Source organism: Panthera uncia, chromosome B4, assembly GCF_023721935.1.
Source record: "Panthera uncia isolate 11264 chromosome B4, Puncia_PCG_1.0, whole genome shotgun sequence".
NCBI lineage: Eukaryota > Metazoa > Chordata > Mammalia > Carnivora > Felidae > Panthera > Panthera uncia.
The window spans coordinates 100,376,331-100,399,942 of NC_064809.1; the positions used below are offsets into that span (position 1 = coordinate 100,376,331).

The window sequence follows — 23,612 nt, forward strand, 5'->3', positions numbered from 1 at the left end:
GACGCGGGACTCGAACTCGCGGACTGTGAGATCATGACCTGAGCCAAAGTCGGACGCTTAACCGACTGAGCCACCCAGGCGCCCCTAAAACTTACTTTCTAGAAATCTAGCTATAAATTCCTCCAAGTTTAGCAATTAGGGGATAGGAAATTAGGATTTAATTTTCTCAAGTAAGTGGTATGCTATGTCAATGTTTCATAACTTTTCTTATCTAAATAGTGAAATGATTAATAGGGTCTTAGTAGGGGACAAAGCTTTTTTGGTGGTCATCCTTAGCTTTTTTCCCTTTCTACTGAAGCACTAGCTGAATCTATAATTTTCTGTAAGGTAACTATTAAGAAATGGTTTGCTAAAAAAAAGAAAAAAAAGAATGGTTTGTAAAATTTCAGAATTTAGATAATTGTATTTTTCCATTATATTTATCTCTGAATGCACTGTAAAATTATTGAGTTCTTTTGGGATTATTTAAAGTCTAACTTGGACTAAAAATGCCTTACTAGTCTATTGAAATTGAAAACCAATTGTAGGGAGCGCCTGGGTGGCTCAGTCGGTTAAACGCTCAACTTCAGCTCAGGTCATGATCTCATGGTCTGTGAGTTTGAGGCCCATGTCGGGCTCTGTGCTGACAGCTCAGAGCCTGGAGCCTGCTTTGGATTCTGTGTCTCCCTCTCTCTCTGTTCCTCCCTTGCTCATGCTCTGTCTCTCTTTCTCTCTCTCAAAAATAAACAAACATTTAAAAAAAATTAAAAAAAAGAACCCACCCAATTTTAATTTTGCACTTGCTTCCTATTTTTTTCACACAATCCTTTACCTCATTGATTTGTTCATTAGTTTTATAACAATTAACAATTCTGAAGTGAAATTTTAATTTTTGAGAGATTCAAATTCATACACTGCTAAGAGAATAGACTTTGTAAGTTCTCATCACAAGAAAAAGAATGTATAAACTATGTGTAGGAATGGATGTTAATTAGACTTATTGTGATCATTTTGTAATATATACAAATAATGAATCACTATGTTGAACACCTGAAACAAATACAGTATTATATGTCAATTATATCTCAAAAAAAAAAAAAAAAAAAAAAAAAGAACAGAACCAAAAAAGCCCAAGAGATCCTATTCAAATTCAAAAAAATATCCATGTGTACATATCAAATGAAAACATCACCTCTCACCTCACCAATTTGCACTCTGGTTCACTGATTTAAATTTAAGAAAAAACAAAAACTCCAAGCAGTCACAGAAATCACTCAAATTTCATTTCTTTGTCTTTAAAAATCGTTTGATCACGGTGATTATTTACATTCTTAAAATTGGGATAAAAACCCCATAACACAAAATTCACCATCTAAACTACTTTTAGGAGTAAGGCTTAATAGTGTTAACTATATTCGCATTGTTGTCCAACACATCTCTAGAACTTTTTTATCTTGCAAAACAAACTTTACACCCATTGAACAACTCCCCATATTCTTCTACCCCCAACTCCTGGAAACCAGAACTCTACTTTGTCAGAGTTTGAATAGTTTAGATACCCCATGTAAGTGGAATCATAGTAGGTCTATTTTATGACTAGCTTATTTCAAATGGTAGATGTCCTTATTTCATATAGTAACATCCTTGCTCCCTGTGTTATAAAATTATTTTTTCAAAGTAAAAATACCCTAATTACAGTGCCAGGAGGTCATATAAAAGTACCATAGCGTAGGGGCGCCTGGGTGGCTCAGTTGGTTAAGTGTCCGACTTCGGCTCAGGTCATGATCTCGCAGTTTGTGAGTTCGAGCCCCGTGTCGGGCTCTGTGCTCACAGCTCAGAGCCTGGAGCCTGCTTCAGATTCTGTGTCTCCCTCTCTCTCTGCCCCTCCCCCACTCACACTCTGTCTCTCTCTCCTTCAAAAATAAATAAACATTAAAAAAAAAAAAATTAAAAAAAAAAAAAAAGTACCATAGCGTAAAAAAGTTTCACTGTAACTCCCTGTGCCTCCAACCCTCTTAGATAACTACTGTTAACCTTTTTTGGATACACATGTAAGTGAGCTTCTGATTTGTACTGTTAAACTAATCTCAGTAAAGAATGAATTTATTACAGTCCCAAAATCTTATATAAAAATGCCTATTTTAACAGTAATCATACCAAATCTGAGCATTATTAACTTCTGCTAATTTCACTTTTTATTTTAACTGTCACGTCTTTGGTTGTTAAGAATGAATGCATTTTAAAATTTACTGGCCATTTATATTTCTTCTTTTATAAAACTTACTAATTTCATATATCCTGTCTCTCCTTTTAAGTGAGTCTTTTAATAGTACAAATACTAATCTTTTAAATGTTAAAAAGAGGGTTAAGATTATTCACTTTATAAACAGAGTAAATGTGCCTCAACTTTAATAAGGGTATCTTTTCTGTCATATTCTAATTTTACATGTTTAAATAATCAAATCTGTTAATCTTTTCTTTTTCTTGCCTTAGTGTTATACTTAAATTCTTTTTTATCTATTATTAAAAAAAAATTTTTTTATGGTTATTTGAGAGAGAGAGAGAGAAAGAGCGCGCGCGTGCGCATGAACAGGGGAGGAGCAGAGAGGGAGGGAGACACAGAATCTGAAACAGACTCCAGGCTCTGAGCCTTCAGCAGAGAGCCCAACACGGGGCTCGAACGCGTGAACTGCAAGATCGTGACCTGAGCCAAAGTCGAAGGCTTAACAGACTGAACCACCTAGGCACTCCTATACTTAAAATTCTTGATTTATTACTAATGTCCTTTGCAAGGTAAAAGTTTTATTATCTAACAACTTAATGATAGCAAATCACAATAACCAAAGCAACATAAGTCCCATTTTTAGAAATAATGAACGTTATAATTATCATACATAATTCTATGTAACAGATGTTATGATAAAGTAATGCAGCTTTCTATGATAAAATTTAATCTTAATTTCTTTTAATTTATATACTGAAGGTAGACAGCTTGAGCTTCATATGCAATTGAGAATTTTTAAGAACTTTTTGGCCTTATCCAATTTACTTATCTTTGAAGCAAAAATGTACAGGGCACACACCATTCTGTAATGTAGTTAACTTGGATTCTAGAACCCTAATGGAAGTTCTGTCATCAAACACACTATTGAGGTGTTGATGACACTATTTATTTCAGAAAATGTACAGAAGAATTTTGCTGCTAATACTTTTACACAGAAAAGTAAGGGCTGATGCTACAAGGTTTTTTTAAATTTTTTTTTAATGTTTATTTCTGAGACAGAGAGAGACAGAGAATGAGTGGGGGAGGGGCAGAGAGAGGGAGACACAAAGCAGAAGCAGGCTACAGGCTCCGAGTTGTCAGTACAGAGCCCGACGCGGGGCTTGAACTCACAAACCGTGAGATCATGACCTGAGCCAAAGTCGGTTGCTCAACTGACAGAGCCACCCAGGCACCCTGATGCTACAAGTTTTAAAAAGAGAGTAGCATAGTGGTGGAAGCACTTTTCTAGTCTACTGTAGAAGATACTGTTAGTGTGTTAACCTCCATTCTTCCTTTTCCTCATGGTGTACCAGTCATTTGGTTTAGGTGAGTAAAAGTAAAATCTGGGTCTGGTAAGGTACCCACCTTCTGGGTATCTTTTAGATACTTTTTGTTTTCAACTTTGAATATTAATTTACATACAATAAACTATCCACTTAGAGTACATGGTTTGATAAGTTTTGACAGTTGTATATATTCAGAAAACAACTACAATCAGGATCCAGAATATTTCTATTGCCTCTAAAATAGTCTTTGTGTCCTTTCCAGTCCGTCTACCCCAGATCCCAGAGAAATGCTGAGTACTATCCCCAAGCATGCAGGTACAGTATGCAGTAACAGTTTTGCAGGAATAAATACAAACACAAGCAAATAGTAATCCTTGAAAAATATGAATGCTTCTAAACACAAAAAATAATGCTTTCTTACCTGAGTTTCTTTCTTGTTGGATCCTTCTTCTGTATCTGATTGTTGCTCTTGTTCATTTTCATCACTCTAAAATAGATTGTAAATTTACTTTAGAAAAGTAGAAATATATTTCAAACAGTTGATATTTAAATATTTAAGGGCTTTTCTAATTTAAAATGACCTTGAGAAAAATCTACCCAGCAACAGATCAAAAGGAAAACTGATTTTTAAGTGGGAATTTTCCTACCCTGTTTAGAGGAAGTCTATTTTGTCCGCATAACACAATTTAAGTAGGTTAGCATACATGGTGAAAAACGACCATCTACCTAAAAACAAAATGTAAGAAACATTCACAATGGGGATGAAGAAACTGGAGCCTTAGCAGAAGAAAGAAGGTATTCCATTTTATATTGTAATGATGCTACATGTGCTTTAATAGTTAAATGAACTATTTAGACACTCAATTATAATGAGGCAGCAAAAATAGGAAGTCCATTGTATTAAGTAAGAAGAGTTAGATTCTATAAGCTTGCAAGATTTATGCAGAAATCCTATCACGTGTAGGTAGTTCATCCATCTGGAAATTTCTTGGAAGTTTACAGCACACCAAATAGAAAATCAAGGTCTCAGATGGCTAAAAGCCTAGAATCCCAGACTATGGGAATATTCTAGTGAAAGGCCTTGAACATCTCAACAAACCTTAAAGGGCTGAAAAAAAAGGAAAGGGAAATTTCCATTCACAGATATCTAGCTCAGGCTCACTATAAAAATGCCACAGGCTTAAAAAAAAATGCCACAGGCTTTAAAACAAGATCACCCTAGTTGCATTGGTATAGCTATATTCAGTGTGACTGAGGGTAAATTTATTAAAATTTTTTGAGCCATACTTACCTTACCCATAGGGGATAAAAACTTTACAGAATTATGGAGCGCGTAGGTGGCTCAGCTGGTTAAGAGTCTTACTTCAGCTCAGGTTATGATCTCATGGTTAATGAGTTCAAGCCCAACACTGGGCTCTTTGCTGTCAGCACAGAGCCTGCTTCGGATCCCATCTCCCTTTGTCTGCCCCTCCCCTGCTTGCACGTGTGCTCATGCTCTCTCTTTCTCTCAAAAATAAATATACATTAAAGAAAAAAACTTTATGGAATTATTCTAAGGATTAGAGGAAATCTTTGTATATAGGCTATCATATTGTCACCTAGCAAAAATAATGTGTGAAGTTACTAAGTGACCAGGTAAAATCAATGGTGTTGCTGCTAGTATTATTTATTAATATAAACATATTCATATAAAAATATGAATTCCACATAATGAACATTATTTTTAAGCACTGCAGTTTCATGGCAAAAAACAGAAACTAGAAATTTACAAAGTGGGGAGGTTCAGAGGTCCAAAAAAGTGATAATAAAAAAAGGGGGAGGGAGCCTAATAATACAAGAGATTAAAAACCCGCCTAACTATGCACCACCCTTTCTTTGACAAAGCCCTTTGTTCTTTTTGTATATGATCTGATATAGGTTCAAATGTGGCTACAAAGGAGAAAGAAGACCTGTACTTGATGGCTGATTAGAATACAATTCAATGTAGGCTTAAGTTAAAAAGATGAATATTGCCAATATGAATCCCAGGAAGGATCTTTACAATGATAGTTAAGGGTAGGATTCCAGAAAGTGAAGTTCTGAAGGGAGAACTGATCTGAATAAAACTGGGGAAAAAGAAATACTATATAATAAACACAGTTTTGTCTATGAATCTCCTAATACAGATGACTTATTAAGAAGGTAATTTTAAGTAATAAGAGCTAGTATGTTAGGGTGCTAAGACTGTGAGGTTTTATTTTACTGCTACTAAAATGTTAATGGGCAATCAATTAAAATCAACCAGACATGAGGTACTTTCTGATGAAGAAAGATACCTTGCCAGAAGAATTCTGAAACAATCAGATCAGTTCTCTACCTGGTAGCTGCCAAACAGTAACATGGTAGTTATCAATTTAAAGGAAATATAAAAAACCACATTAATGTGTTAAACTACATTTTAGGGATATGACACCCCAGTTCATTCAAAAATAACTGTAAGGAGGGGTGTGCCTTAGTGGCTTAACTGGTTAAGTGTCCGACTCTTGATATTGGGTCAGGTCATGATCTTGTGGTTTGTGGGTTTGAGCCCCACGTCGGGCTCTAACAGCTTGGAGTCTGCTTGGAATTCTCTCTCCCTCCCCCCCCCCCCCTCTCTGTCCCTATCCCACTTGTGCTTGCTCTCTCTCTCTCTCAAAATAAATAAATAAACAACAAAAAATAATTTTAAGAAAAAAAATGGGAAGGAGAAATTGATTAAAAGAGGCTTTAAAGACATAATTAATCACCATGTATAATCCCTATTGTATTCCAATCAAACCAGAAGTACAACAACAAACCATTGTGTATACGAGTTAAATGGACATTAAAACTGACTGGATATTCAATATTAAGGACTTATTGTTAATTTATTTAAAAAATGTGGGCATGGTTTTGTGATCATTTGTTGTATGGCAACATATATTGTGATTATTTTTATTACTAAAAAAATACAATTTTAATAATTTTTAAAAAGGAATACTTCCTCTTAAAAATACATACTAAAGTTTTTTAGATGAAATAATCTTCTGCAGATTTTCTTCAATAATATGGGAATTGGTGAGGTGGTAGGGATTTAGCTTAAACAATAGGTGGGGTAATTATACTTCTCTGCTACTTTTGTAGGTTTGAATTTTCTGTAGTAAAAATTAAAAGAGAAGTGCCTGGGTAGCTCATTCGGTTAAGCATTGGATCTTGATCTTAGCTCAGGTCTTAATCTCAGGGTGGTGAGTTCAAGCCCTGTTTTGGGCTCCACGCTGGGGGTGGAGCCTACTTAAAAAAACAAAATAAAAATTAAAAGAAAAAATGGAAAAAACCCCAAGAGTCTAAATAAAACAAAACAACTCAAACAGATTATGTTTGCCCTTCTATAGTTATATGTTCTATTCAAACAGCATAAATTTCACATTAACTGTGCTACCCCACAGTTCTTTCTCCTGTATAATATGAATAGCAATGTCAGGCATATATACAATCAGGGATAAGGGAAAAAAATAAAATTTTGTAAGCCAAAACACTACTTCTATCAAACATCACTTGAGATCTGTTATATATATTGTACCATCATATTCATGAAAATGGGTTAAATGTAAAGCATCTTAAGGAGTTCTAGGAAGATGGTGAAGTAGGAGGATCATGAGCTCACTTCCTTCCATGGACACTGAGGCAACAGCTACATATAACTCACTCTGAAAACAACTTGAAAATTAGCAGAACAGGTCTTCCAAAGCTAAAATCATAGAGAAGCCACATTAAGAAGGGTAGGGCGGACAACCCACAAATGAGAGGGATGATACAGGTACAGAGGTCCCACAAGGGGGTCAAGCCTCACATTAGGCACTCCTTACCCTGGGGATCTGCACAGGGTAGATGAGCCTCCGTAACATCTAGCTTTGAAAATCAGCAGGGCTTAACTGCAGAAGAGCCAGAGGGCTGTATGGAAACTGATGCTTTACTTGCAAAGGGACATTGTACTCTGTCATTTGGTCTGAGACTCGGCACAGAAGCAGCAGTTTGAAAAGCACCTAGATTATGAAGATTTATGGACTAATTTTAGGGCATGTGCTTGAGGGGCAGAGATTTATAGGAGCTTTCTCTGGGAAAGAAGGTACTAGCTAGCACCATTTCCAACCCCCTCTGCCTAGCTGGCCAAAGGGGCCAGTTCTGACACCCTCTATCTTACCTTATGCTCACCCAACCCGAGCTTTCCCTGTGGACGGTCCCCATTCATTCCACCCGTATTGGCAGGTACCCCTTCACAGTGACTCCTGCTCTGCAATACCTGGTGGACAGTCGTGGTCAGGACTGATGTCCCCAGAAAACAATTACTGCCCATCACACCTAGCAGGCAGCCTGGTGGTGGCTGGAGCACGTTCAAAGGAGGAGAGCCAGCCCTGTACCTTCAGCCAGCTAGGATGAGGGCCAGCCCACCCACCAACACCCCTGGAGCACTCATGGCCTGGTTAAAACAGAAGGGTGCACCCAGGTCACACAGGGGATACACTGGAGTGTCTGGTTCTGTTGACGGGTGGTCAGAAGGGTCATGTTACAGGGCACCACAAAACCCTTTCTACACAAGGCCACTACTTTCAAGACCAGAAGGCATGGCTGACTTCCTAATTACAGAGAAACAAACACGGAGAGTAAGACAAAATGAGGAAACAGGAGTTATGTTTCAAATGAAAGAATAAGACAAAACCTCAGAAAAAGAACTAAATGAAATGGAAATAAACAATATACCTGATACAGAGTTCAAAGTAATGGTCATAAAGGTGTTCACTGGGCTTGAGAATAATGGATGAACTCAGTGTGAACTTCAACAAAGAAAAATATAAAAAAGAACCAATCAGAGCTGAAGAATACAGTAACTGAAATGAAAAATACATTAACATCAACAGCAGATTAGAGAATGCAAAATAATTAATCAGCCATCTTGAAGACAGGGTAGTAGAAAGCACCCAAGCTAAAAAAACAAAAAGAAAAAATGAGGATAGGTTAAAGGGACCTCTGGGACAACATCAAGCATTATGTGAACTAACATTCACATTATAGGAGTCCCAGAAGGAGAAGAGAGAGAGAAAGAGACAGAAAACTTATTTTAAGAAATAATAACTGGGGGCGCCTGGGTGGCTCAGTCGGTTGGGCGTCCGACTTCGGCTCAGGTCATGATCTCACGGTCTGTGAGTTCGAGCCCCGTGTCGGGCTCTATGCTGACAGCTCAGAGCCTGGAGCCTGTTTCGGATTCTGTGTCTCCCTCTCTCTCTGACCCTCCCTGTTCATGCTCTGTCTCTCTCTGTCTCAAAAATAAACGTTAAAAAAAATTAAAAAAACATTTAAAAAAAAAAAAAAGAAATAATAACTAAAAACCTCCCTAACCTGGGAAAAGGAGCAGACATCCAGGTCCAAGAAGCACACGGATCCCCAAACAAGAGGAATTCAAGGAGGTCCACACCAAGATATATAATAAATAAAACATCAAAAATTAACAGTAAAGAGAATCTTTTCTTTCTTTCTTTTTTTTTTTTTGAGAGACAGACGGGGGTGGGGAGGGGCAGAGGAAGAGGGAGACAGAGAATCCTAAGCAGGCTCCACATCCAGTGTGGAACCCCAAGCACAATCATGAGAAATCAAGAGTCAGACGCTTAACTGACTGAGCCACCCAAGGGCCCCAATAAAGAGAATCTTTAAAATCAACTAGTTTTGTACAAGGGAAACCCTGTAATGTTATCAGATTATTTTTCAGCAGACACTTTACAGGCCAGAAGGGAGTGGCATAATATATTCAAAGTACAGAAAGGAAAAAACCTACATCCAAAAGCTTACTTTACCTAGAAAGGTTATTAATAATTGCAGGAGAGATAAAGAGTTTCACAGACAAACAAGTTAAAGGACTTTATCACCACTAAACTAGCCTTATAAGAAATGTTAAAGAGACTTCTATAACTGGAAAAGAGATAGCCATAACTAGAAATAAGAAAATTATAAAAGGAAAAAATGTCACTGGCTAATATATGAAGATTAAAAAAACAAAAGTAGTAAAATTAATTATATCTACACACAGTAGTTAAAGGATACACACAGAAAAAGAGAGGAAATAATATGTCATATATATAAATATGGAGAAAGGAGTAAAAAAACTTTTAGAATGTGTTTGAACTTGGGGTGCGTGGGTGGCTCATTTGGTTAAGCATCCGGCTTCAGTTCAGATCATGAGTTTGAGCCCCACATCAGGCTCTCTTCTGTCAGTGAGGAGTCCACTTGGGATCCTCTATTTCCTTCTCTCTGCCCCTCCTCTGCTGGTGCTCTCTCTCTCTCTCTCTCTCTCTCAAAAATAAATAAATAAACATTAAAAAAATGTGTTTGAGCTTAAGCGATGACCATTAAAAAGATAAACTGCTACATACATAGAATGTTATAAACCTAAAATAGATACACAGAAATTGAAAAGAAAAGAATTCAAGCATACCATGAAAGAAAGCATCAAATCCAAGGGAAGAGAGTAAGAGAAGAAACAGAGAACTATAAAAAGAACCAGAAAACAATGAACAAAACTGCAGTAAGTACATACCTATCGATAATTACTTTAAATATAAATGGACTAAATGCTCTAATGGAAAGACAAAGGATGACTAAATGGTTAAAAAACCAAGACTCAACTACGTGCTGCCCACAAAAGACTAATTTCAGATCTCAAGGCACACACAGACTAAAAGTGAAGGGATGGAAAAAAAATATTCCATGCAAATGGGGGGGGGGGGCAGCCAAGATGGCAATACCAAGATCAGACAAACGAGACTTAATTTTTTTCTTTTGTGTTTATTTTTTTCATTTTTGAGAGAGAGACAGACAGAGACAGAGAGAGCAAGCGCAAGCAGGGGAGGGGCAGAGAGAGAGAGAGAGAAGACACAGGATCCAAAGCAGGCGGCTCTGTGCTGTCAGCACAGTCTGATGCAGGGTTCGAACTCTTGAACCGTGAGACTATGACCTGAGCTGAAGTCGGTGCTTAACCAACTGAGCCACCCAGCCACCCCAGACAAAAGAGACTTTAAAACAAAGACTGGTAGGGGTGCCTGGGTGGCTCAGTCAGTTGGGTGTCCGACTTTGGCTCAGGTCATGATCTCGCAGTTCATGAGTTTGAGCCCCGCCTCAGGCTCTGTGCTGACAGCTCAGAGCCTGGAGCCTGCCTCAGATTCTGTGTCTCCCTCTCCCTCCACCCCTCCCATGCTCAAGCTCTGTCTCTCTTGGTATCTCAAAAATAAATAAATGTTAAAAAAGAAAAAAAAGAAGAAGACTGTAGGGGCACTTGGGTAGCTCAGTCAGTTAAATGTCCAACTCCTGATTTTAGCTCAGGTCATGATCACATGGTTCATGAGATCAAGCCCTGCTGGGGGCTCCGTGCTATCAGTGAGGATTGGGATTCTTGGTATTCTCTCTCCCTCTCTTGCTGCCCCTCCCCAACTTGCACTCGCTCTCACAAAATAAACATAAAAAAAAATAAAACAAAGACTGTAGAAAGAGGCAAAGAGGGCATTACATAATGATAGAGATCAATTCAAGAGGAGAATAGAAGAATTGTAAATATCTACAAACCCAACATAGGAGCACCTAGAAACATAAAGCAAGTATTAACAGACATAAAGGACATAACTGAAAATCATACAATAGTAGGGAACTTTTAGTACCCTACTTATATCAATGGACAGAGCATCCAGAAAGAAAAATCAGTGGTTTTGAATGACACATTAGACAAGATGGGCTTAACAGACACATACAGAACACTCTATCCAAAAACAAAATTCATGGAAGTATTTTCAAATGTACATGGAACATTCTCAAGGACAGATCATGTGAGGCCACAAAACAAGTCTCAATAAATTTAAGATTGAAATCTTATCAAGCTCTTTTCTGACCAAAATAGTATGAAACTAAAATTAATGACCACAAACACGTGGTAAACAGTACGCTACTAAACAACCAATGGGGTCAATGGAGAAATCCAAGAGGAAATAAAAAATTGCCCAGAGATAAATGAAAAGGGAAATAATGGTTCAAAATCTTTGGGATACAAAAGCAATTCTAAAATGGAAGTTTATAGCGATACAGACCTACTTCAAGCAACAAGAAAAGTCTCAATCAAACTTTACACCTAAAGGAATTAAGAAAAGAACAAATGAAGCCCAAAGTTAGTAGAAAAAAGGGAATTATAAAGATCTGAGCAGAAATAAATGAATACAGACTAAAAAACAACAGAAAAGAGCAATGAAACTAAGAGCTGGTTCTTTAAAACTCGGCCAGCCTCATCAAAAAAAGAGAACTGAAATAAAATATAATATGAAAGAGAAGTTACAATGGACACTACAGGAGTACAAAGAATAAGAGACTACTACAAACAATGACATGTCAACAAATTAGACATTCTAGGAGAAATGGACATTTCTAGAAACATATTATCTTCTAAGACTAAATCAGGGAGAAGTAGAAAATCTGAACAGACTGATTACTAGTAATGAAATTGAATCTGTAATCAAAAAATGCCTGGTAAAGAGTGAAGTCCAGGATCAGATGGCTTTATAGGTGAACTCTACCAAAGATTTAAAGAGCTGATACCTATCCTTCCCAAACTATTCTAAAAAACAGAAGAGGAAAGAATGTGTCCTTACAGAATTCATTCTATAAGGCCAGGGTTACCCTGATACCAAAATCAAACAAAGACACTACAGAAGAAGAAAATTATAGAACAGTATCACTGGTGAACATACATGCAAAATCCCTCAACAAAACATTAGCAAACCAAATACATCAAAAGGATCATTCACCATGATTGAATGGCACTTATCTTAGGGATGCAAAGGTGCAATATAAAAATCAGTCAATATGACACAACATATTAACAAAATGAAGGATAAAAATCATGATCGTCTTGGTACAGAAAAAGTATTTGACAAAATTCCACATCCTTTCATGATAAAAATTTTCAACACAGTGGGTTTACAGGAAACATACCTCAACATAATGAAGGTCATAGATGAAAAACCCATAGTTAACATCATACTTGACAGTGAAAAGCTAAACACTTTTCTTCTACGATCAGAAACAGGACAAGGATGTCTATCTACTCTCAACACTTTTATTCAATATAGTACTATTGGAATTCCCACCCACAGCAATCAGACAAGAAAAGGAAATGAAAGACATCTAAATTATCAAGGAAGAAGTAAAACCATCACCATTTGCAGATGACATACCATATATAGAGAACTCCGAAGATGTCACCAAAAAAATAGAGTAAATGAATTCAGTAAATTGCAGGATACAAAATCAATATGCAAAAATGTTGCATTTCTATACATTAATAATGAACTAGCCAAAAGAGAAGTAAAGAAACTATAAGATATTGATGAAAGATAACACAAAGAGATGAAAAGATATACCATGCTCATGAACTAGAAAAATACTGTCAAAATGTCCATCCTATCCAAAATATTATGGTACTGTCACAAATACAGACATACAGATCAACAGAACAGAAAAGAGAAGCCAGAAATAAACCCACGTGTATGTAAGTTAATTAATCTTCAACAAAGCAAAAGAATATATAATAAGGAAAAGACCGTCTCGTCAATAAATGGTGCTGGAAAACTGGACAGCTACATGCAAAAGAATGAAACCGGACCACTTTCTTATACCATTCACAAAAATAAACTCAAAATGGATTAAAGATCTAAATGTAAGACCAGAAACCATGAAACTCCTAAAAGAAAACATAGGCAGTAAACTCTTGGTTATCAGCCTTAGCAATAGTTTTTTGGATCTGTCCCCTCAGGCAAGGGAAACAAAAGCAAAAATAAACAACTGGGGCTTATCAAATTAAAAAGCTTTTGTACAATGAAGGAAACCATCAGCAAAATGAAAAGGCAATCTACTGAATGCAAGCAGATACCTGCAAACGATATTATCTGGTAAGGGGCTAATATTCAAAAATATAAAAACCTTGTATAACTCAACCAAAAAAAAAAAAAAAAAAAGCCCAATTAGAAAATGGGCAGAGGACTTGAAAAAACATTTTTCTAAAGAAGACACATAGAGGGGCACCTGAGTGGCTCAGTCAGTTAAGTGTCTGACTCTTGGTTTTGGCTCAGGTTTGTGAGTTGCAAGTCCCGCATCAGGCTCTGTGCTGACAGCGCAGAGCCTGCCTGGGATTCTCTCTTTCCCTGTCTCTCTGCCCCTACCCTGCTCTCTCTCTCTCTCTCAAAATAAATAAGCTCAAAGAAGACACATAAAGAGCCAGAAGACACATGAAAAGATGTTCAACATCACTAATCATCAGGGAAATGCAAATAAAAACCACAATGAGATAACAACATCTTGCACCAGTCAGAATGATTAGCATCATAAAGAAATAACAAGTGCTAGCAAGGACATAGAGAAAAGAGAACCTTTGTGCACTGCTGGTGGGAATGCAGATTGGTGTAGCCACTGTGGAAAACACAATGGAGCTTCCTCAAAAAATTAAAAATAGAAATACCATGTGACCCAGTAATTACCTTACTGGGTAATTTACCTGAAGAAAACCCAATCACTAATCCTTAAAGACTATTCATCCCCATGTTCATTGTAGCATTATTTACAATAGCCAAGGGAAGGAAGCAACTTAAGTGTTCATCTACAGATAAATAAAAAAGATGCGGAAATAGATACAATGGAATATTATGCATCCATAAATAGAAAAAAAGAAATCTTTCCATTCACAACATGGATAGACCTAAAGGGTATTATGCTAAAAGAAATAAGTCAAACAGAGAAAAACAAATACCACATGTTTTACTTTTATGTAGAATCAAAAAGCCCCCAAAATTAACAAACAAAAAACCAGAAACAGACTCATAAATACAGAGAACAGACTGTTGCAAAAGGGGATAAGGGTGGGAGATAGGTGGAATAGGTGAAGGGGATTAAGAGGTTCAAACTTCCAGTTATAAGTCAAGGTGATGAAAAGTACCACATAGTGAGTGAATATAGTCAATAATATTGTACTAACTTTGTATAATGAGACGGTAACTATACTTACTGCAGTGGGCATTTTGTATATAATTGTTGGATCACTATGTTGTATACTTTGAAAGTAATATATAATAATAATAATAATAATAATAATAAAAATATGTAAAGCATCACTCTTTCAAAAATCTCCAAGATAAAGCAGCACTTCAGCCACTATACACTAATATATATATTACTTTTAATAACAGCCATTATTATTTTTATTCCAAAATTGGGACAGAACTGCTTTTTAGTAACACCAAAAATCTAAGTACTCATTAACTATCCTAATAAAGAAGAACTTTTCTGATTTAATAACCGGACTCAAAATTCAGTGATGAGCTAAAAGCACACGTAATCTGAGGCATGTAAGAAATTGTTAGTATGTACTTCTAGAAAGATTAAGTATACTATCAAGTAGCTATATTTTAATAGGTTCTCACATCTTGTGTCCAAAATGAAACTCCCGTAGATCTCCTTTTCTCTCTTGGTCGTCGTCGTTCTCGGATTGATTTAGGTTGTGATTTATCTTCTCCTTCTTTTTCCTCTTCTTTCTTTTCTCCCTCTGTTAAGGATTATAATGAACCACATGGTAGCAACGTATTTTGACAGTACTTTATAATAAAAATATAGTAATATTTCAAAATCAACCTCCTTTATAAAGGCTTCTAAAATTTTCCAGTCAGAATTATTTTTGCCCCCTCAGCATTCCTATAAAACACTTGGTTTAGACATGTATTTGTATCTCCCATTAGACAGGTTCTTGATCAAGACAAGAACTAATTTTTATTATTCCATTTTCCTAGTGCCTGAAACAAAACATCTGCCAAAAGACATATTTAATAATATTTGCTGAACAGAAAATAATTGAATCCTATGAAGAAAACAGGGCTCAAGTTATTAATGTTTGATAGGGGGTTACTATACCCAAAGTTAACACTTCAAAGAAAACAAACAGTTGTTAATGATGGAACAGCTAGCAGACATAGAACGAGTTTTTCAGTTTCTGTTTCTACTATTCCCAATCCTCATTCGGTAGCAGAATAAATACAGTATTCATTTCATTTCTATTAGATAGTATCTAAGAAAAAACTCTTTTTTTCTGAAAAAAATATTTATCTTTTAAAACACGTCAACATAAAATATAGTCTTGGGGTGCCCGGGTGACTCAGTTGGTTAAGGGTCTGACTTTGGCTTACGTCATAATCTTATGGTTCATGGGTTTGAGCCCCACATCAGGCTCTGTGCTGACAGCTGAGAGCCTGAAGCCTGCTTTGGATTCTGTGTCTCACTCTCTCTCTCTCAAAAATAAATAAACATTAAAAAAAAATTTTTTTTTATGGGGCGCCTGGGTGGCTCGGTCGGTTAAGCGTCCGACTTCGGCTCAGGTCATGATCTCACGGTCCGTGGGTTCGAGCCCCGTGTCGGGCTCTGTGCTGACCGCTCAGAGCCTGGATCCTGTTTCAGATTCTGTGTCTCCCTCTCTCTGTGACCCTCCCCCGTTCATGCTCTGTCTCTCTCTGTCTCAAAAATAAATAAACGTTTAAAAAAAATTTTTTTAAATAAAAAAAAAAATTTTTTTTTAAATATAGTCTCAAAATTTGTTTCCTTTTTAGTATAGTTAAAATAGCTTTAGACTTATATTCTATAAAGGGGCCTTCAAATAGGTTTTAAAAAGTAGACATCTATACGGAACAAAGTAATGTTAGAAATTATTTCTAAAAGTCTCCTTCCTGTGCCATTAGCAAAGGGTCACAGCAAAAGAAATTTCAAAATTATAGTGCCAGCAAGTTTTTTTAGAATTGTTTTTGGAATTGGTTTAGAGCAAAGATCGCAAACTCCAATGCATATAGTGGCCATCCAGATAATATAAATGGATAAAATGGACCAGGAGGGCACTATTCCAAGGGGTGACGGGCTGTAACTTACTCCTTGGCTCTAGCCAATTGTTGATATGTGAGAATTAGAAACAGTGTTGCTAAATCTTCCCACTTTTCAATAGAAGATGAAAATCTAAACTTTTATGCAAATATCCCTAATTTTCAAAGTTGGCTCAAGGTTTTTACAAACCATTATGTGAGCCTCATGCTTAGTATTTTAAAGAACTGAAATATCTCAATGACCAAAAAAAGAAAAGTCAGCTGAAAATTGGGGAAAACTTAATTTTTCTGAAGTTTATCCTTCATGATTACTGATATTATCATGACTAATACTGTAGGATTTTCTTTTAAAATATAAAACGCCTACAATTAGAAATAATTTTATTTAGTACCAATCTCTTAATTAAAGTAGGAATTATTAAAATTTAAATACGAAGTTTATATGAAAAAATAAGAAATGTTAATAGTGATTATCAATATGCCAACATATCACTGAAAAAGAAATCTATTTCTCAAGAAATAAGCATAAAAACCATTTTGTTTTAGCAAGGACACTACATGTGTTTTAAGTGATTTTAGTTTAAAACAATTCACATATAAAAAATTTAAAGATATGATCCAATAGGCAAGAAGTAACTTCAGGCACTAATAAACAGCTCCTAGAAATAGTCTCCCACCAGTTCTTCTATGCTGACTTTTCTATGTTGGTGTACATAATGCTTTTTGTGAAGTCTTAAATTATAAAGATATATGTAACAATGCCAGACTACATAATTTCCTATTTTTATTTTCTACTCTTATTTTTCTTACTCTTATTTTTGACCATCATCTTCTTTTTGAAAGAAAAAATGGAATGACTCCCAGTTTAGAAAAGTTGTTTCTTTTCTGTAGAACTATAAATTAGAAAAAAAAAATTCAAAGGATTATTTGAAGGAAACAAAGGTCTTCTTACCTCTTTCATTTTCTTTTGTTAATCCTCTGGAGTAAGCGGAAGTTATACCTACAAGACTATTTGGCCTGTTTAGTTGACTTGAAGCATAGAGTGAACTGCTCATGGTAGAAAGTGAAGAGGATGGGGTGGTAGAACTTGAAGTGGATACTGGTCTGTAACGCTGGTAAGTCTGTGAAATATTAAAATTAATTCCCACGTGAAATATTTAACAGTTAAAAACATCTAAACACAGGTTCATTTTGAAAGAAAAATAACATTCTAATCATCTCAAAATAATTCAGATTTCTGGTCCTTTTGAGTATTTTGTACATAGTTTGTCGGTATATAAATCTCTTGTATATTGAAAGTCACAAAACTAGTCATACCATTTGACCTAGCTGTGTTGGTGGTACACTATTACCTCATCGTATGTTCTGGAGTACTTTTGTTTATATTCATCTTCTCTAGATGTTTCTGACTCCTTCTTTTCTTCTTGCTTCTCTTTATCCTGTTTTTCTTTTTCTTCTTTTTCTTTTTCTTCATTTTCTTGTTCTCTGGTTCGGGTAGAACGACTTCTTCCTATTGTTTTTTCAGCTTCCTGAAGATCAGTCAGTGTTACTCCCTGTACATTAAAAAGGTAAATTTAAGAATGAGAAGCAGTATAGCTTGTTTCAAAGAAATATTTTATAAGTAGACAAATTTAATATGAATGTATTGGAAGTCAAATACATGTTTGGAATTGGTTTGCAAATTCGAACAAAATTTTTAGTGGGCAAGTCACATTCATTCTATGAAGAATCATCATGAGCAAGCACAGTAATAGGTACTGGAAAAGACAAAATACATGTAAGAAATAGTCTCTATATTAAAGAAATTTAAAAAAGGGGAGGAGATGACAGTACTATCACATATGAATATAAATATTCCTAAGAAGTACAAAGAAGGAAAAGCTGACATATACATTGTTTATACACTCAATTTACATGTACTTCTGTTTTATATATATATGTAAAAACATAAATATATACATATAACATGTAAACATATATATGCATATATATGTATAATATATATGCATAAACACATAAATATGTATTTACTGAAAAAAATTTCAGTAAAGAAATAATTTTTAAAGGATAAGCCTTAAAGAACAGGTGAGATTTCAAAAAGTAAAGGTACAAAGGCAGGAAGAATATGTTAAGATCTTAACAAACAGTTCAGCTTGAAATGAAATACTGATAAAAGTAAGGATCAAGGAGTTGAATCTGGACTTTGGAGCGCCTCAACTATGGGAAAGGATAGACACAAAATGATATATTAGATATAATTAGAATGGCAAGGAGGTTAAGGAGATGCTAACTACACTGAGTGACATTTTCCTGGTACTTGCACATTAGCTGTTTGAAATATCTAATACAATAGACCTATTCCCCACAACTCCAAATATTTACAGAATTCTTTATTAATTGTTAGACATCATATTGATTAATTCATTAACACGCATTGAGTACTCTGTGCCAGACACCATCTAAGAAACAAAAAGTAAATATGCAAAGAGATACAAAGGTATATGCCAATTAGATTAAATATAATACTAACATTAATTAGATTAAATCTAATATACAAAAGGCTAGGAAAGAATTACTAAAGCAATCTAAGATTTCCTCACATTATATACTAACATCAGTGTTTTCTTTTTTTTTTTTTTTAAGTTTTTAAAAAATTTCTTTAAATAATTTCTACACCCAACATGGGGCTTGTACTCACAACTCCAAGAACAACAGTCACATGCTCCTCTGACTGAGCCAGCCAGGTACTCCAATGACATTAATATTTTCATAGAGAAGTGAAAAAGAGAAAGGCAATTTGAAGCTTTATATATTATACACATTAAACATACCTGTGTTGATCTTCTAGACTGTCTTGCTTGTCTAGATCTCGCTTTTCTTTGGGATTCAGACTCTTCATCTCTAACAGGAGTGAGGTATGATCTACAGTAATAAATAAAAATTGTTAGTTGGATATACAGTATCTGTGAATTACATACGAATGTATGAATCAATACACGGTAAGCATTTTAGTTTAAGAAAAAGTCTCCAAAAATGGTTTCATTCATCACGAAAATTCAACAATGCAATCTGATAAAGTTTTAGATTGAAAATAATCAGTATTAACTTATATTTTTCAAGTTCTTCCTAACCACAGTTTTTTTTTTCTTTTGAAAAGCCATGTGATGAGTCCTCTTAGTCCCTTTGCTGATTCCCTGCAATACCATGCTAGATGATACGTGAAGGCTAAACTCTAGACTGTCAATGTCTTTTCATGGTTAGAATGATTAGGAGTGAAGGCAACATTTAACATATGGGATGACTAGTGAGCAAGCAACACTCCTTGCACTCCTGTCACTACATTTATTAATGATGTTTTTGGCAGACATCATACTCTTGTTCACACTTTGAGTTATCTAAAAATTCAAGTATTTTTATTCATAAACTGCTTTAAAATCAGCATCCTACTCTTGGTTACTGATTTTCTAATATAAAAAGAACTTGACCTTTATCTTCACTATATCTGATCTTATCAATTATCAATCTTATCAATCACTTCACTATATTTTTTTTTCACTTCACTATATTTGATCTAAGCCTATGCCCCATGCTGTCTAAGGATATGCACAATTTCAAAAGCATATGTCCATGTCAAGAGATTAATAACTAATTAAAGGGTTGAATAAGAAAAGACAGAGCCGTGCAAGACACGGAAAATAACTTCCCTCCAATGATCAATGTTACTTGGGAAGTTCAATTGTTAATACTTTATTTAGTTATATTACCATCTAATTCACATTTCTCATACAATACTCAGAAGTAGAATATTTCTATTGTCTATGCTGTTAATTAAATTTATCTAGTTTATATCACCTGTCCCTCCCCTTTAAAAAGCTCAACTTTTTAAAAGGGTTCTTTTTTTAGATTTACTATGCTTTCCAATTTGTAACTCATTCTGTTCTTTAAACTTCCTGAAACTATTCATATATGCATAACAAACTTTAGAATTTATTCTTGGTTTTATGCCTTATCTTTTATTCTTTCTATGTGTCCTTTAAAGCTCTAGGTTCAAAGAACACAACACACCTCCAACTCCTTAGAATCATTTCAGTTTCTTCACATTTCTTTTAGAGAGCCCCATTCCTTTTGATTTCTCTGTCTTTTGCTTCACACTCTTAAGTTTTTAGAAATCTGTCTGAAACTAGAATACATGATTTATTATTCCTAGGATTCACCTCCTTGAATAATTAATCCTAAGGTGACAAGGTCACTTGTCAACCAAAATCCTCGTTGCCTCAATTCCATCAATTAACTCTTACTTATTGGTTAAAGTTAGTACTAGAGGACAGGTTCTCCGTGTTGCTTCTACTCTAATTACAGATCAACTTTAAGCAAGGTAAGTCAAGAACTTCTCAGGAGGGTATTTTTACTTGACTGAGACATCCAACAAACTTAGAGAAAGATGAAAATCCTCTCACTACTTTACTTTGACTTAAGTTGTTTTTTTCATCTGGTTTGAGAAAATATCACCTATTTTCTCTATTTGGTTGAATAACCTAGGGCACTATTTCATAATGACATAACTTATTTTTTTTCTCTTCATCCATATGTTTTCATCTCTAGGTTTCTAGAATATCCTGGGGGTGCCTACGTGGCTCAGTCGATTAAGCATCTGACTTAGGCTCAGGTCATGATCTCATGGTTCATGAGTTTGAGCTCCACGCTGGGCTCTGTGCTGACTGTTTGGAGCCCAGAGTTTGCTTCAGATTCTGTGCTTCCCTCTCTCTCTGCTTCTCCCCCGTTTGTTCCTTCTCCCTCTCAAAAATAAATAAACATTAGAATATCCTGAAAGATCGTCTTTTTGCTACTATACTAGCACTACATATATCTCACAAATCGGGCACACCTCACGATTCAAGCATTGAAGAGTTCTATTTTACCAAATTTGGTTTCTATGAAAATACTGGTACAGATTTAAGTTTATAACCTTAAGTTTCATTTTTTTTTTTAAGTTTATTTATTTTGAGAGAGAGAGAGAGAGCATGAGTGGGGAAAGGGCAGAAAGAGAGAGGGACAGAATCCCAAGCAGGCTCTGCACTATCAGCACAAAGACTGATGCAGGGCTTCAACTCACAAACCATGAGATCATGACCCTAGCCGAAGTCAGACACTTAACCCATTGAGCCAGCCAGGTGCCCCTAAAATTTTAATGTTTTAAAAAATTATATTTCTAATTATTTGGTCTGTTGCTTTTAATTTGTCCTCCTAAAAGTGTAGGGCAAGAAAAAAATTCACTATATACAACTTTCTTTCTTTTTATTTTTATTTTCAGAGAGAGACAGAGAGCAAGCAGGGGAGAGGCAGAGAGAAAGGGAAACAGAATCTCAAGTAGGCTCCATGCTATCAGTGCCGAGCTCAATGCAGGGTTCGATTCCACGAACCATGAGATCATGACCTGAGCAGAAATAGAGAGTCAGATGTTTAACTTACTGAGCCACCCGGGTGCCCCGGGTACATAAAGCATTTTAGTTACCAGCATTTCTTTAGTTTGACTTTCTTTTAGAGATTCTGCAACATATGGCTTCATCTGTACCAATGCACAGATCCAGAGAGATGAATACAACTGGTTAGGATGTCTGCCCTCTTGATGGCCCAGAATGCTCAAGCTACACTAAGCTTGATACTTCTCTTTCTCCTACTACTTCTTAATTTTCATCCTGTCTGTATATGAACTCTTGTGAATTTTAAGCTTTTTATTTAGATACAACCATTATTCCCTACTTTTGTAACAACTCCAGTGATTTCTCTGGGACAAGTCATTTTAAAGGTGAAAAAGAGTAACAATAAACTTGTTATTACAGGTTTACTTTAAGAAAATTAATTCCAGAATAGAGTGAGGATCTTGTTTATTCTGGAAGTTGGTTATACATATTTGGAAAATGCTATACATTCTAACCATCTCCAGGAAAATCACAACATGTTAAAGGCTCTGAGAAGAACCACGGAAGAAACCTGTTTAACCATAACTATGTATTTCCTAAGATTATTAATTAGAACATACTTTTATGGTACACCTGTTACATGTGGAAAAGTGCTCTGTGAAACATCAATTTGGAAAATATGGCCCAATGGCCATTTTTTTTTTTTAGCAATTCATTTGGTACTTATTTATGCATCCACTGTCCCTATGCAATGTATTGCTTTTTGGACTTCTCTCAGATGAGGAGAAGAAAAGAATAAAAGAAGATGAAACCTTAATGTGGTAGCAAATCTGGTTAAACAGAAAAACTTTAGAACAGCTCAGATGGCTGCATGTATCACTTCAGTATTTCAAGGGCTGCTCTGAAAGTAAGCATGAACATGGACTACTGAATCTGACTCCTCTATGTAATGGTCAAAATTTTCACATATAGTTTACGACAGGGAAATCTGCATTGCCATTTGTTCTTTTAATCCCCATGTTCTGCAAACAGAACTAATCAACCAGCACACTCTCTTCAAATGAGCCTCACTACTTTTTCAACAGTTTCAAGTTGCCATAAAAGTTAAATCTACCTATCATATCTGGTTTAACATATGTAGGTTAAGGGGATAAAAATTACTAGTCAAAAGACTTATAATATCTGTTTCTGTTCATTTAAATTTTCCTTACATTTGCCCCAAATCAGCATAAAAATCTAGCCTATCAATTTGTAATGTACAATATGTTTCCTATTATTTTAAGAGTCCCCATCTGGCATTCAGTTCCTTCTCCCCTCTCTCAGGGTTCCTGTATAGAGCAGACCTCTGTGAATTAAATGTAGACAAGAAAGTTAATTCACATATTTTGTGTTTAATTAAAAAGAGCTGATCAAAAAGTAGCAGAATATATCAAACTCTACTGCTGCCTCCCCTCCCCCCCCAACCGTTTATTTATTTTGAGGGAAACAGAGACAGTGTGAGTAGGGGAGGGGCAGAGGGAGAGGGAGAGAGAATCCCAAGCAGGCTCTGCACTGGTAGCCCGACGCGGGGCTCGAACTCATGAAACTATGAGATCATGACCTGAGACAAAACCAAGAGTTGGACGCTTAACCGACTGAGCCATCTAGGCCCTCCTCTACTGTTGCCTTAAAAAAAAAAAAGAAAGAAAGAAAGAAAGAAAGAAAGAAAGAAAGAAAGAAAGAAAGAAAG

At 35.6% G+C, this 23,612-nt stretch overlaps 1 protein-coding gene across 8 annotated transcripts in view; it reads right to left on the reverse strand.

Moving 5' to 3' along the window:
* Positions 1-23,612, reverse strand: part of PPP1R12A (protein phosphatase 1 regulatory subunit 12A) — a 159,967-nt gene that overhangs the window by 16,034 nt on the left and 120,321 nt on the right. For 7 of the 8 annotated variants that reach the window (XM_049626003.1, XM_049625997.1, XM_049625999.1 and 4 more), the window contains 5 exons: positions 19,295-19,385; positions 17,816-18,016; positions 17,416-17,584; positions 15,027-15,148; positions 3,950-4,015 (listed from right to left, as the gene is read on the reverse strand). In XM_049626003.1, the coding sequence (XP_049481960.1) occupies positions 3,950-4,015; positions 15,027-15,148; positions 17,416-17,584; positions 17,816-18,016; positions 19,295-19,385 (649 nt within the window). Of the gene's footprint in view, positions 1-3,949; positions 4,016-8,283; positions 8,358-15,026; positions 15,149-17,415; positions 17,585-17,815; positions 18,017-19,294; positions 19,386-23,612 lie in introns of all 8 variants that reach the window. The other variant, XR_007456738.1, reaches the window with a different exon arrangement.